The following is a 14,366-nucleotide window of genomic DNA, read 5'->3' on the forward strand; positions in this document are numbered from 1 at the left end:
AACATTCCATTCTTGATAATGAATTAAAGTGGTACCTGTGAAGAGGATATATCCGGGCTAAAAGTCAGTTACTAGTCTGTTAACTCCATGCTCAGATAAAAAAAATAACAGTTATTCCTGAAAAAAAGTTCAATCGTTCCATCTATAAACGGAAATTTGCATTTGTGTTTTACGCTCTTCCCATAACTCGCTGATATCTCTGTCTTCTTAGTATTTTATAACCAACCGCTTTTCCGGTAGAACATTGTTTAAACAACAATGTGAATTCCAATCTGGGTGGGAGGTTACTAAAATGATTGTTTTAATTACCTTAGCATCTACAATCGAATCACAACTTGATTAATGATGCAATCTTGCTACTTTTAGGCGAAGGTGTATAAATTAGAGTTAGCTCATTTATCGATAAAACTAATGGAACAATAAATACTTCAATATTAAAATTAATACGATAATTTGTAGTTTAGTTACGAAAAATATTGAAGTATCAAACTCTCTATCGTATCAATTACTTATAGTTTATAGTCCTTCAGCTATATTAATTAATCAGTTATTAAGGCCAAGTTTAAGTTAAAACTGTTATAGAAAAAATCACACGCCTTGTCTTTTGTAGACGTTATGGATTAATCAGTGTAAAATATTGATGCTAGAATATTATCCCAAATTAATATGTTAGACGAAGTCAATGTAACCAAAAATCTTCTAACCCTTATATTTTGAGGTTACTATGAATGGATACCAGACAAGTAAATTTCATCTATAATGTAAACTCATCAATTATTTTGAAAAAAAGACGTAAATACCATTATTTGAATTCTTCAGTTACAAACTTAAAGGCTGATCCACTTTAATCAATTTATTATTTTAAACATATATTATGTTTCTATAGCCGGTAAGTTAATCTAAATACAGATAAATATAGCTATTATTTACCTACTAAGCACAGCCGTTTTCACTGAGTATAGAATAGGATTTAGTCTTGATAAATGTAATTACGATAGTATTTGTGAGACCAATGTTGCCTCAGGCTACATTTTTGCATGAATCTATATTATCATCAAATAATTGTTTTGCATCAATATTGTGTATTTTAGATTGGTAGGATATTGTTAGATATATGGATAGCAGGTTCAAATTTTTGCTCTTTTTTCCTTTGTATTGTCGTAGATCTTAGCCGATCAGCCTTGGCTGAAAAAATTTCGAAAGAGAAGCAACATCTCCATGTATTCTACAGTGGCAGTAACGGATCCATCTAATCGCCGTAGTGTTACAGATTGGAGGAAAGACATCGATTTAAATAGTAGTAAGTAGTTTAGTTATTTCTACGTAAAGCAATATTTGATAGAATTTTATCGCGAGTTTGATGAAAGGTATTGAAAAATGTTTAATCAGTTCTTTTTATCCCTGAAACTATTGATTTATCTGTCTAAAGCTAAGCTTAAATAAATCATTTGTTAATATACTATACTGATGCTAAAGCTTTAAAAATGTTTGTGTACAAGATCTAATTCAGTCAATACCTAATTACATTTATTAGATTAATATTGCATCTATTATTAAATTAAATTTAAAATTCGATACACTAAAATCTAGATTATCGAATTTCTTGTAGAACTTGATGCTACATTTTCAGTGCTATGTACTGCTACATTATTCTTAGTTCACCTTTTATATGACAACTAGTCATCTTTCCAACTACAAATTGACCATTATTATTAATTTTGCTGATATAAATATCGAATTGATATGCATATAAATTAATTTAGCCCAACCTTAGGCATCTATATAGTATTAAAGCATACACATTTTTATATCGCCATATAGTTACTGATTAATTAAGAATAGTTATGATTGCACGCGTATATAATTAAAAAGCTGATATTTGTACAACTACATCATTAGTATAGTATTCAGGTAAATCGTAAACTCGAGTTAAAATATAGGATAGTTGTAAAAGATACATTATAAATAGCTAACTACTAGTTACATGTCCTAATGGCTATGTATCATTTTCAAATATAGGTCAAACAGCACTCGATGATGAATACAGCCATAACAGTGATCATAACTATAAAAATCATGATGTGCCAGATATAAATGTCCATCAATACGAAGTCCATGGGCAATCGCCGATATATCGCGATCAAGAAAAATTTTATCAAACTCCTCCTCAGATGAATGGTACACATTGCTCTCGCCAAGAATATGAAAGTATGAAACATAATTTAAAACTGTTGAAGAAAGAAAAAGAAGAAATGTCTTTTCAACTGAAGGTAATACGCGTATAACTGTAGTCGATGGAGTAAAATTTATTTTTCATTTAGAAATTGACAGTAAATTCCGTGAATCACCCACTGTTAACGACGGCGTATAAAATAAATTGCACAGTAATTTTAATAAAGGCACTGTTTGCATAAATGACTATAAAATGCTACCTATTATAAATCGACTTATTAGATCTCATTTCTTTCGTTTTTAGAATTTCCGAGATAAAAATCAAAATTATAAAGCAATGCTATATAAAGAAGTTAACGATAAAAAATCTCAGATTAAGCTAATTAAAAGCACGCATGAAGCCTATAGGATTGATCAAACGAAATTGGTCTTTAAGTTACAAGATATCATTCATAAATTAAAATCTTATAACGCAGCTTTAGAATCCAAAATTCGTGGTGAATGCTTGGATAATAGCATGAGACCTATTAGTATTGATCCATTAATTCAATCCATAAGTGAGCTGCAAGCCGACAAAATGGCACTTATTGAACAATTAATGACCACAAAAATAGAATTAGAAAATGTCAAAAGGGAATCAGCAATAAATATGGATATGTACAGCTTGCCAAGGGAGCACAAAAGACTATCGTTAGATTTGCAATCGGGATCATTTACCTCAATGTCGACGCCCTTAACAAGTCCAGTAGCTGTAAGGCCTCCAACGCCACCTGAGGTATTCCATGATCTGAATTGTAGAGTATAATATCTTTAAATATACTTTCAAACCATACTATAATATTTTCCCTATGGAAAAATAACGAGGATTATGCCCAAAATATTTCATACAATTATTGATACTACGATTGTAAGATATTAAAAATGAAGAATAACAATATGCCTGATATTTCTATAAGTAATTTACCATACTACTGCTCATTCGTGATTTACAGGTACCAATAATTCATATTATTGATGAAGATACTAAACAAGTAACAGCATTAAGGGAAGAAATTGATATTCTAAGGATCGATATAGAGCATTATCAAGGTAATGTAAATGTCGTCTATACTATTATACAGTTAAAGAAACATTATCCGCTATAATTTGATGAAATTACCCTACATAATGTAAATAGCAATTTGCTAAATGGTATAGCCAAGACCTAGGTTAATTTAAGTTTATGTGCCATGATCATCTTTTAATAATTCCCACTGTGATATACTCGCTTAGTTAATTCCATCAAGCTTCTTTTACCAGTCGAATTCCTTTATTTTTATATTATTGGAGATTTTATTTTAGGTGGTAATTTATTTGATTACAATCGTGGAACTCTTTCTACTTCTTTAAATAAAGATATAGTTGATGTAATCATAAGTACAGAATTTAAAAGATCAGGAGCTAAAAATTCAAATACCGTAGCATAACTACATGAGTATATAAGTAAAAAGGTCCAACTTTAGTCTTATCTTCAATATTTTAGGAAAAAATAAATTTCCAAAAGATTGATGGTTTAACACATCATTGATAATTATAATGATTTAACTTCGGATTATTTCAATTCTAGAACAAGTTGTCGACAAAGAAATCACCGAAGCTGAAAATTCTGAATTGAAACAAAAACTAAGTCTATTGAAGACTCGTCTAAAACAATTAAGAAGATCTGCTGTAACAGCTGACAATCATACAGATGGTGACCTAGTAAGTGGAATAAATTATTGCATTAAACGAGTATAATGTAATGCTAAGAATTTTTTTATACTATGGCTCAATCAAATGAAACATTGCCTTATTATTCGATAAACTGTTTCTTACTCTTTACCTAACTTCTATCTTATATTCGATAGCTCTCTTCACCTGATAACAGTGAAGATGAAGCGGCAGCCAAAGCTTCATCGACCCGAATCAGACGATTAAGTACTTCTAATTTAGATAATTACGTAAGTTATGATCATATTCATGATGAGTCTAAAATTTAATACTGTTCTCAATAGAATTTGAATGATTTTGTACGTTTACGATATCCTATCTGTAGCAAATTACATTCGATGAAACTGCTAATGACACTGCACAAAATCAACCAACCCAAAATGACAGCAAGGATCATCAACTTTTAACTGATGACTTGACTAATGAAATAATAGAATTGAAAAAAGTTATCGTCAGTAGAGACGAAGAGTACCAATCAGAAAAATTAAAAATTCAAGATGAAAAAAATCAACTGGCTGAGTTGGCCACAGAAAAGGATCAAGAGATTTCTCATTTACAAGAAATTTTGAGGATCAAGAATGAGGAAATAGTAAATGAAAAAAATCAGTTAACCTCATTCATATCTTTAAAAGAACAGCAAATAGAACAAATAAAGGATAGTTTTAATAAAGAAAAAGAGGACAGCATTCAGTCTCAATTTAGACAAGAAAGATTACTGTCAGAAAAAGATGAGGAATTAATTGATATGCAAGGGGAATTATTAGCTGCCAGGAATACTATATCGGATACACTAGCTGAAATGGATGAATTAGTTAACTCTAAAAATGAAGAGATTGAATTCTTACAAGAAGAGGTAATGGCAATAGCAAGTTTACTTACGCATAGTGATCTACAAATTTTATCTTTAAAATATGTAATTTTCACGATTTTAAACCTTTTTGTAAATGGAAATTAATTTGTTTTTAATCTAAATTTAACAAGATACAAATGCACCATGCTAAAACATTAGCAATGAAACAAGTCTATGAAGATCAATTGAATGCACTTCAAAGTGAGATGGATGAAGAAATAGAACAAGTCAAGGAAGATAATAGGCAATTGACTTTACAGAAACAAGATCTCACTGTTGCTATCTACAATACTCAGCAAAAGTACTCGATCATCAATGAGGATTATAAGACATTAAAAATAGAATTTTCTCAATATCAACAATTTTTACAGGCCGAATACGCCAACATGCAACATAAGGTAATTAGTTTTCCATCAATTCTTGTTCAAACAATATTTTATATATTTATCCTTAGTTTGCTCTCTAAGTATTCCGTTTTATAATGATATGCAATCACCTAACTATACCGCATTGAATTGAATTTGCGATATATCAGATTATGGACTCGATTAAAGAAGCTGCCGATGTTAATGTCGAGCTACTACATCGCTATCAAAAAGAAATGAGATTAAGGAAGAAATACCATAATGAATTAGTTGAATTAAAGGGTAATATTCGTGTTATGTGTCGTATTCGACCCGCAATTGACCAAGATGGTCCTGAACCCGAAAACATTATCAGCTTTGACAAAACTGATGATAGTATAATCAATGTCGCCTACCGTGGTAGTAAGAAAATATTTGAACTAGATCATATCTTCAAACCAAATGCAACTCAAGTTGAGGTAAGCCAAGATATAAAAAACGTAGAGCAAGAAGCGATCAATGACAATTTTTATAAGTTCCTATAATTTGTCCTGTTATATGAATATCTTGAAACAAAATATCTATATTAATTAGAAGAATTACTTATACCTTTACTAACTAATCATCTTTCTATAAATAACTTTCTTTATGTATTAGGTATTCCATGAGGTTGGCAATCTTATTACGTCTTGCGTAGATGGCTTTAATGTGTGTATATTCGCCTACGGCCAAACTGGAAGTGGTAAAACCTATACAATGGAGGTAAAACTGTTAATTAAACAAATACTTACGTTTTAAAGAACAGTATCTTAGAAAATCAATCATAATTCTGTATGTCATGATGTAATTATTCTAGGGTCCACCTGATGATCATGGAATCTATCAACGTTCTCTATTAAAAATATTTCATGAAATTGAAGAGCGAAAACCACATTGGAACTATCAAGTCTTTGTTTCACTAACACAAATCTATAATGAATCATTACATGATTTACTTGGCAAAGATCCGATGGCAAAATTAGACATAAAGCAAAAAAAGGATGGTAGTGGTCTTTACGTTCCCAACCTTAACATTGTTGAAGTTAAATGTGTAAAAGATGTTAATAATGTATGTAAAACAATAATTACACCTGTTCTCTTCCAAAGTCAACTTAGTGTATTCCTTTTGCATTATCGCTACTTATTAAATAGCGTCAATTAAATATCAAGCTTGTAAACTGTTTCGGTTTTAAATACGAATTAATATCCTTATTCACTAGATACTTGAAGAAGGAGGCCGTAATAGGACAACAGCGGCTACCCAAGCTAACGTAGTATCTTCACGTAGCCACGCACTTTTATGCGTAGAAGTTATTGGTACCAATGCTAATAATACTGCAACTTCACAAGGTTAATTCTAAGGATAAATCTATAACTGTGTTATGAAAAAGGGCAGTAGTTTATGATATTAATTTTATTTAAAAATTTTATAGGCAAACTAAATCTTATAGATCTTGCTGGAAGTGAAAGAGTATCAAAAAGCGGTGCTGATGGAGAACGTTTGAAAGAGGCACAATATATTAACAAGTCATTATCGGCTTTAGGAGACGTAATTCATGCTCTTAGAAACAAAATAGCTCACATTCCATTTAGAAATTCGAAATTGACCTATTTGTTGAAAGATTCATTAAGTAAGTATAGTAGTGAAATTTAACCATTTCAATTATTAATTTTTGTTTATTGATTAATTAATGTTAATTTACTACATTTTTCTACAAAATGTCTGAATTGAATAACGCCATTAATTCTCACATTTTTGATACTAATAGGTGGTAATAGTAAAACATTAATGATGGTACAAGCGTCTCCAGCAGAGAAAAATGCAAGTGAAACAATGTGTTCTTTAAGTTTTGCACAAAGATTAAGAACGATTGCATTAGGAGCTGCACAAAAAAAGACAGAATCGATAGTAGACGTAAGTATTAAACAAAATAAAAATGCTTATTATAGGTGAATCCACTTGCTTGTTAAATATGTACCTGTATATGGATTTTTTAGTTTTTTTGCGGATATAAAACTTTCTATGTATCAAAGTTTTTGGATCTAATCTTATTAATTAATAAATTAGACATCCAATGGAAAAAAGGCAAAGAAAAAGTCAGCTAATCAGTAATATTTACAAGTATCTCAACACTAACGGTGGATGGAAATAGATCTATTCCATGCTATCTCTTAAACCTATATCAATAAGTTGATGTTAAATATATACCATACGCTAATTATTTTATCTACAGTACATCTACAGTTTGATATATTATAATTATTAATGCATGACGCGAATATGAAATTAACTTATGCGAAAAGAAAATCTTTACAAATTACCATGTCGGATTAATCACTGTATTAATACAGTTAATAATCTTTGTTTAATTTTATGAATTCAATTGAATAATAACATAGATAAAAGTTTTTTATGTCTCTCTCTATATATATCTATATGTATAAATGATGAACAAGCCAAGTGATTATATTAAAGATTCAAATATTGCATTAATTTTTACCTAATTGAAAAATCAGTGTTATAAACGTATTATTACACTTTATAATCGCATAATCTTTTTCTATTATTATGCTGTGGTGTCAATGAGTTAAGCGGCTATTGCAAATAATATATTAGGGTCTCATTGGGCATTATTATAATTTTATTCAGTATTTTTACTACCTAGGCCTAGGTTATAATTTTAGGAAGATACCTTAAGCTGCGATGATAACATCGGTTTCATCTATTTTACGACTATGCTATAGCTCTTTTTTGATGTGTTCATCAAACTATATTTAGCGATAATTATTTATACGAATGAAAATAATATTATCTGCTATGCAGTACGTATTTATTCTTCTGCATTTATCAGATATCCGATTTAGCTAGTAATGCTTTATAGCAATAAACTGGTTATAAGTGTTGATATAAATGTGATCATACGTGTATTTGCTACTTAAAATAGATAATACTATATTTTGTAGGCATTTTTACGTATTCCCGGATCTACCAGTGTATACTTAATTTTATGTATATAATTGATTAATCTTGCTGAATTTGATTGGTTCGTTTTGTTTACGACTAACATTATCAAACAAGATCATTTTCGTCCAATTTCGTTGATTAGTCTTGCTGTATCGATATATATTAGCAAAGCGTAGGCAAAACAAAATTTTAGTTGAGTTCACCTCGGCTATTATGCATAATAACCGGCTAAAGCCCGAAATTTGAATACTTTTGCCTTCAATTCGGGCTTCGCCGGCTATAATGCATATTAGCCGAGGTGAACTCATGTAACATATATACAGTATGTGTATAGCTATCTGTTTATAATGATGTTTACCTATACGCAAGTAAGTCATTAAGTTTGATACAAAGCAAATGGCTATACTACTAGATATCAGGTAGTCCATGGTATAATACCCTTCTCATAAGGAAAGATTTTGGATTATGCCTTAGGAAGAGGCACCGATCGCGTTTATTCAGATAGATCTAATGCTAATTTTGCTTCCCAAGCAATCGAGAGTATAGGCACTCTAACGTGGCCTCAAACATTACTAAAAACACTAAGTTGAAAATCCTAAGCTTCAATTCACTATACAATATCGTTAGTATTGTATACTGTATTCAATGTGGATCCTGGAGTGTGACCACCCCCACCAGCTAGACCCTAGACAATCTAGATACTCAAACAGGGTCTACGATACTAAGAAATTGACCAAAGTGAATTTCCTATGGCTCAGTTCTTTTTTTTACAAACTGACATGGGCATTTTGTTCATACTGTCTACTATATACAGTGTATAGTTCAGTATGCCAAGGCGTAATCAGTCATGCTGGTCGACTTGAAGCACATTTCGCTTTCTATTGCTTTAGTGCTGATACAGTAGTTTACAGCTGATACTTTTAAAGTATTCGCCAGGCGATACATTGATCTCTACTGAAGGTGTTGCTTGACCCACTTAACCCCCCCCCTTCCACCTGTTGCTAGCTCACCATCGTGCAACCTACGAAGAATCTTGCAATCATTGCAACTTAATTGCAATTTTATTCATTTCTGTATAAAGAAAATTACCTGTTAAAGTGAATAGTAGGAAAGGTTAACCATCGTTGGCAAGATGGCGGTAGCATTGAATAGCAAGTTACGCTTTTGCAGCTTCTTAATACGTGCATTACCAATCAGGCGAAATGACTTTGTCAATCGACAGATCAATTTCAATCAGAGCTACTACCCGATGCAGCAATGGCTTCGATATTATGCTAAGAAAAGTAAGTACTAGCTGGATGTTAGTGACAATGGTTAGTCTTATTAAATTACCGAGATATAGACACATCTTAGATGGTAGCTGGCTGTATCTCATAATGTGTGTCATATGCTGTAATATCTGCCCAAGGTGCAAGGCATTTCATTGCTCTGCACATGCATAGTAGAAAATAATGCCTACGATACAGTACTGTACGATAAAAAACAGTCATTCCCTAACTTCATTTTCACAGTGATGTTAGATATTGTTTACCCCGTGTATGATAGAACGATAATGCAATTAAGTTACCTAGATATCAGCTAATATAAATCTCACCTTCCCTTAACTTTCTTTCTGATAAAGGCAAGAAACAAGAAAAGAAACTATCTCAACTTGCATTCGATGACGATATGATCAGTTTTAGTGAAATGAAGATAAAGCTAGAAGGGATAGTAGATGGCCTGGCGCGAGAATACAGTAATATCCTTGTATCTAGAATCACTCCAGGTTTGTTTTTAGACGAAGTTATGAAAATGTTGTATGATTGCACCATTTTAATCTTTGTGATAGCGGTTGCTATTTCTTGCGAATTTCTTTCCAACTTAAAGCACTAATTGGATGAATGCTAATGTATGTCGATAGAAAATTTAAATCGTATATCAGTCCAAACTAATGATGGTAAAGTGCCACTAAAACAGTTAGGTCAAGTAACTTCAACGTCTCCCCAGCTCTTACATATATCATTAGCAGCTTTCCCTGAGGTACACATATCTGTACTTGTAAAATAGTTTCAATTTCCAGATAAACTTTACATAATCATACCTATCCACTGCTAATTGCTAATCAATACTTTGTAAAGTTACAATGATTTCTCCTTCTACACTTATATCATTATATCAATCATTTGATTTAGGTCGTGAATAATGCTGCTATCGCAATTAGGAACGCCGGTCTTAATTTGAATCCAATTGTAGATGGACCGTCCTTAAAAGTTCCAATACCAAAGTAAGTTATGTGAATGTATATCAAATAAACAATCCATATTCATATTTAATTTAGTATTGTGAAATGATAACAATCATCAAGCGATGGTAATATTATTAATCAAGTATTTATATATATAACTGAGCAAATACCCATACTTTATTTCAGAATGACAAAAGAACAAAGAGAAAAGATTGTAAAAACTGCCAAATCTAGCTGCGATAAAGCTAAAGTCAACATTAGACGGGTTAGGCAAAACTATATGAACGATTTAAAGAAACTGAAAGGGGTTTCCGAGGATGATGTTTATGATACAAAGGATAAGGTAATGATAGATATACTGTATTGCTTTCGAATCTATTTATAATTTCAGAAGGGAAAGATAGTTGAATAAAGCGCATGCAGTATTGTTTATACGTATATATGTTATTATTTCAGATTCAGGCCATGACTGATAACTACTCTAATAAATTGGATAGTCTCTTTACGACAAAGAGTGATGATGTACTAAGGAAGTAGGAAATTTCCTGTGTTCACTTGCTATTTCATCTGGTGACGATTGATTTGTAAAATTAAATTGAAGCTGCAGTTATTTCAAGCTGGATCGCATTCAATATATGACGGATTACGCTTAGATACACTATTTTTAATTGAGCTTGCAATTTAGCCATTGCAACTTATCATGTACAGTACTATCTTGACAATTTAGCCATACTATAGATTTATTTTCTTTAGAGTATAACTGTGCTATTGTTAACTAATCCTGAATGCTACCATGCAATCTCTATTGTTCGTTTTCAGTTAGCTAGCACTTTCAATTTCAAACATTTTTATTTATTAGGTATATGTCTTTTTTTCTCTCTCTCTATATATATGCCGGAATATGTATGTCTGTTAAAAAAAGCAGCTGGAAATAATGTTGCACATACATATTAAGATCTAAGTCACAACTTACCACTATTTTAACAATGCCAATCCTACATTGTTTATGACAACTAAGGAATTTTAGCGAAGGTTTTAAGCACACTATCGTAGCTGACATATCACCTAAGCACTACTCATATGCTTCGTAGTTATTATACAACGTAATATGCCTTAACAATACCATGTAAATCAATAATAATTATTATCATAGCATAGTGTATTCTGTACATGTATTATATGATATAATGCATAAAATAGAGGTACGACAAAAGCAGCAAATATTCAATACAAGATATACTTTTTGCAGTCATACTGAAGGCAATAAATAAGTTAAAATTAAACTGGAAAAAAAATAACAAATAGCAAAATGAAGTGGAAACACAGATTTAAATGCAAACTCTGCTACTATACAAATATTATGTAGTATCATATACAAATATATTTCACATTTGAATGATTATTATTTAATAAATTTTTAAGCAGAATAAGTTGCTAATATTCTTATCTGCGTCCGAAAAAAAGCGCTAATAACATTTACGACCTATTACATCAGATGGTAAAATTTTTTCCTAAAATTTTAGAGCGCCTATAGTTGTAGGCATGAATGTTAGTGAACTTCTATATACCAGGGCTAAATGAAATTAATGATTGACACCTGCCAATTGCATTTGGCCTTTACTCTCACAAGTTTACTTTTAAAAATAGGAAAAAAAATCACGCGTTTATTCTATGCTATTTACTTGCTTTATAAGGGCCAAGGATTATCAATTTTGAAAAGCATTTCTCTACCTCTATATTAATGTCTATTATATTATTGCATATTCTATATCTACATTTATCATCTACAGTCTATGACTTCTATCTATTAACTACATTATTGCTACCCAATTTTCTTGTAGTAAACGAGATAAATACCAGAGTAAGAATAATAACTGCTACATATGTTGATGTATACTATTCAATTTGATTGACCATGTGCATTGGATTATACATTTTCACTCTTACTAGGTATATCTTCGACAGATGGTGTATTATAAATATCCGCTAGATGTTTAAATCGTGGTCCCCATACATTCAAATAACTAAATGATGCTTGATCATCTTCCATAACTTCATCATCTTCAATCACTTCTAGCGAGCTCAATGATCCAGCAGGGGTACTTTTACCTTCATCAGCATAGTATTTGACAGAATCATCTCGCACGTATCGTTTCATTAATTCATCTGGATCGATCGATTTCGATGAAGGCAAACCATTCTTAATTACAACACTTCCATTGGACATTTGTCGTAGATTATAAGAATAAGATCTTTTAGATGAATTACTGGGTGATAATGGTATCTTAACCGGTAAAGAACTTATTGAATCAGGTAATGGATTCTTTAATATATTAAGATCGTAATTATCGACATCATCTTCGCCACCACCTTCGATTCGATAGGTTGCAATATTAGCACTGCCTTTTTTGGCATACTCTAATTTTTCACGAATTTTTCGCTTATTACGCGATTGTATAATAAGACAAATTATAAGAATGCATAAAAATGCTAATATAGCACCACCACCAATTCCTGAATAAGTGAGAATTTCTTGCATTTGAACAGCTGGACCACCAAATTGACATTCTGGGCCAAAGTGACCATGATGACATGAGCATTGAAATTGACTATTAGCTATATTACAAGTGCCATTATTTTGACAAGGATTTCTCGTTCGACAAATATCAATACACCTATGAGCATCCCATAAATCATCGCAATACAAATTTGATGGACACACGGATTTACGAATGCAGCCCATTGAACGACATCCAAGATAGATACTATCAACGAAATCTTGAGTAACTCCACTAACTGATTGATTGGCTAAAATTGTTCTTCCGTTATAACGAAAATCATCGACGCAACCCATGAAATTTTCTGATGAATTAGTCCTTATATTAAATCTTTCAGGAACACCACCAAAGTATAACTGATACCTTTCACTACCGGAAATAATTAATAATTGATCTTGGCTTGCATCGGATAGTTGAAAGTACTTGATTTTATTATTAACTTTTAACGATGCAACGTTGCCAATACGTTCAGCCGTAATTAGACACCAGGTACCCTGATCGCATGCTACATCAATAGTTGTACTTTGAGCAGGATAGCTTGGTAATTGGACGATATATCTAATACTTCCATTGACCATCTGTGATATTAGGAAGATGCATGAAATGTTAAAGATAGTTATTGATATAGTTAGTACATAATGTTCCGTAATTACCAAAAAATCAAGGCAAATATCTAGTTTTTAAGTCAAGATTCAGTTTTACTTAATGAGTTTATAATTTACCTGAATCATTTCCAAACTATTTGAGCTACCGGTATCGACGAAAAGTAGCAAAGAATTAGAACGATCTCGGGTTATAACTTTAAACTCGAATTTACTGTAAGTAACGGTCCATAATTGGCTGATATCATAGCGTATATAGCCTCGAGTATTATTAGGAATACGAGCCGAAACAGTTTCTGAAAAGTTAAAAGAAAATAATATTGCCTCTAGTTAATCATTTCATCGAGCTTTGCTAGCTGATTGTGCAATTTGCGCTTACGTTTTAGAAAGAAATTAATAACCATCATGCATCGATTTATTTTATATATAGAACGCATCTGACATTACCACATAGAATAGATATCAAAAGGAATTTAATGTATAACTTACTTATTTGACAGCTGTCGCCACTATACCCTAGATTACATTCGCAAATACTTCTCGACCAGGATCGGACACATTTGCCATTATTATTGCAACTACTCGAACATTCGGTAGTCGAAGAGCAATAACGGCTTGTACGTGATTCTCTTAACGGGTTGTCCAAATCTTGTAATTCTCCATTAACTTTAAAATTTCGAATACAACCTTGATATGACGGTACACGCAGATTTTTATTTTGGACAATGTAAGCATCAATATAAAGTCCACCAAGTTGTACAGGTGCATTTCCTGCGATATATCTATAAATGAAAGAACTTTTTGATTAAAAATCTCTCTAGCTAAAGTTATCCTAAAAGTTATACGATTACATTATTTCGATG

General features: G+C 31.5%; 2 protein-coding genes across 2 annotated transcripts; both read left to right on the forward strand.

The window, feature by feature from the left end:
• Positions 1-5,303: 5,303 nt before the first annotated feature.
• On the forward strand, positions 5,304-7,108 carry TRIADDRAFT_24319 (uncharacterized protein; the record flags this gene model as incomplete). The annotated part of the gene is made up of 6 exons (XM_002111523.1): positions 5,304-5,594; positions 5,773-5,877; positions 5,972-6,223; positions 6,375-6,504; positions 6,588-6,785; positions 6,924-7,108. Coding segments are annotated over 6 exons (1,161 nt in total), but the record flags the coding sequence as incomplete, so codon positions are not given.
• A 2,143-nt stretch (positions 7,109-9,251) lies between these two features.
• TRIADDRAFT_55709 (uncharacterized protein) lies at positions 9,252-10,880 on the forward strand (the record flags this gene model as incomplete). Its single annotated transcript, XM_002111524.1, has 6 exons — positions 9,252-9,402; positions 9,741-9,884; positions 10,020-10,138; positions 10,291-10,382; positions 10,530-10,686; positions 10,800-10,880. The coding sequence occupies 6 exons, from the start codon at positions 9,252-9,254 to the stop codon at positions 10,878-10,880; spliced, it is 744 nt and encodes a 247-aa protein (XP_002111560.1).
• Positions 10,881-14,366: the final 3,486 nt, after the last annotated feature.

The sequence above is a fragment of the Trichoplax adhaerens genome, genomic scaffold (assembly GCF_000150275.1).
Source record: "Trichoplax adhaerens TRIADscaffold_4 genomic scaffold, whole genome shotgun sequence".
Lineage (NCBI taxonomy): Eukaryota > Metazoa > Placozoa > Uniplacotomia > Trichoplacea > Trichoplacidae > Trichoplax > Trichoplax adhaerens.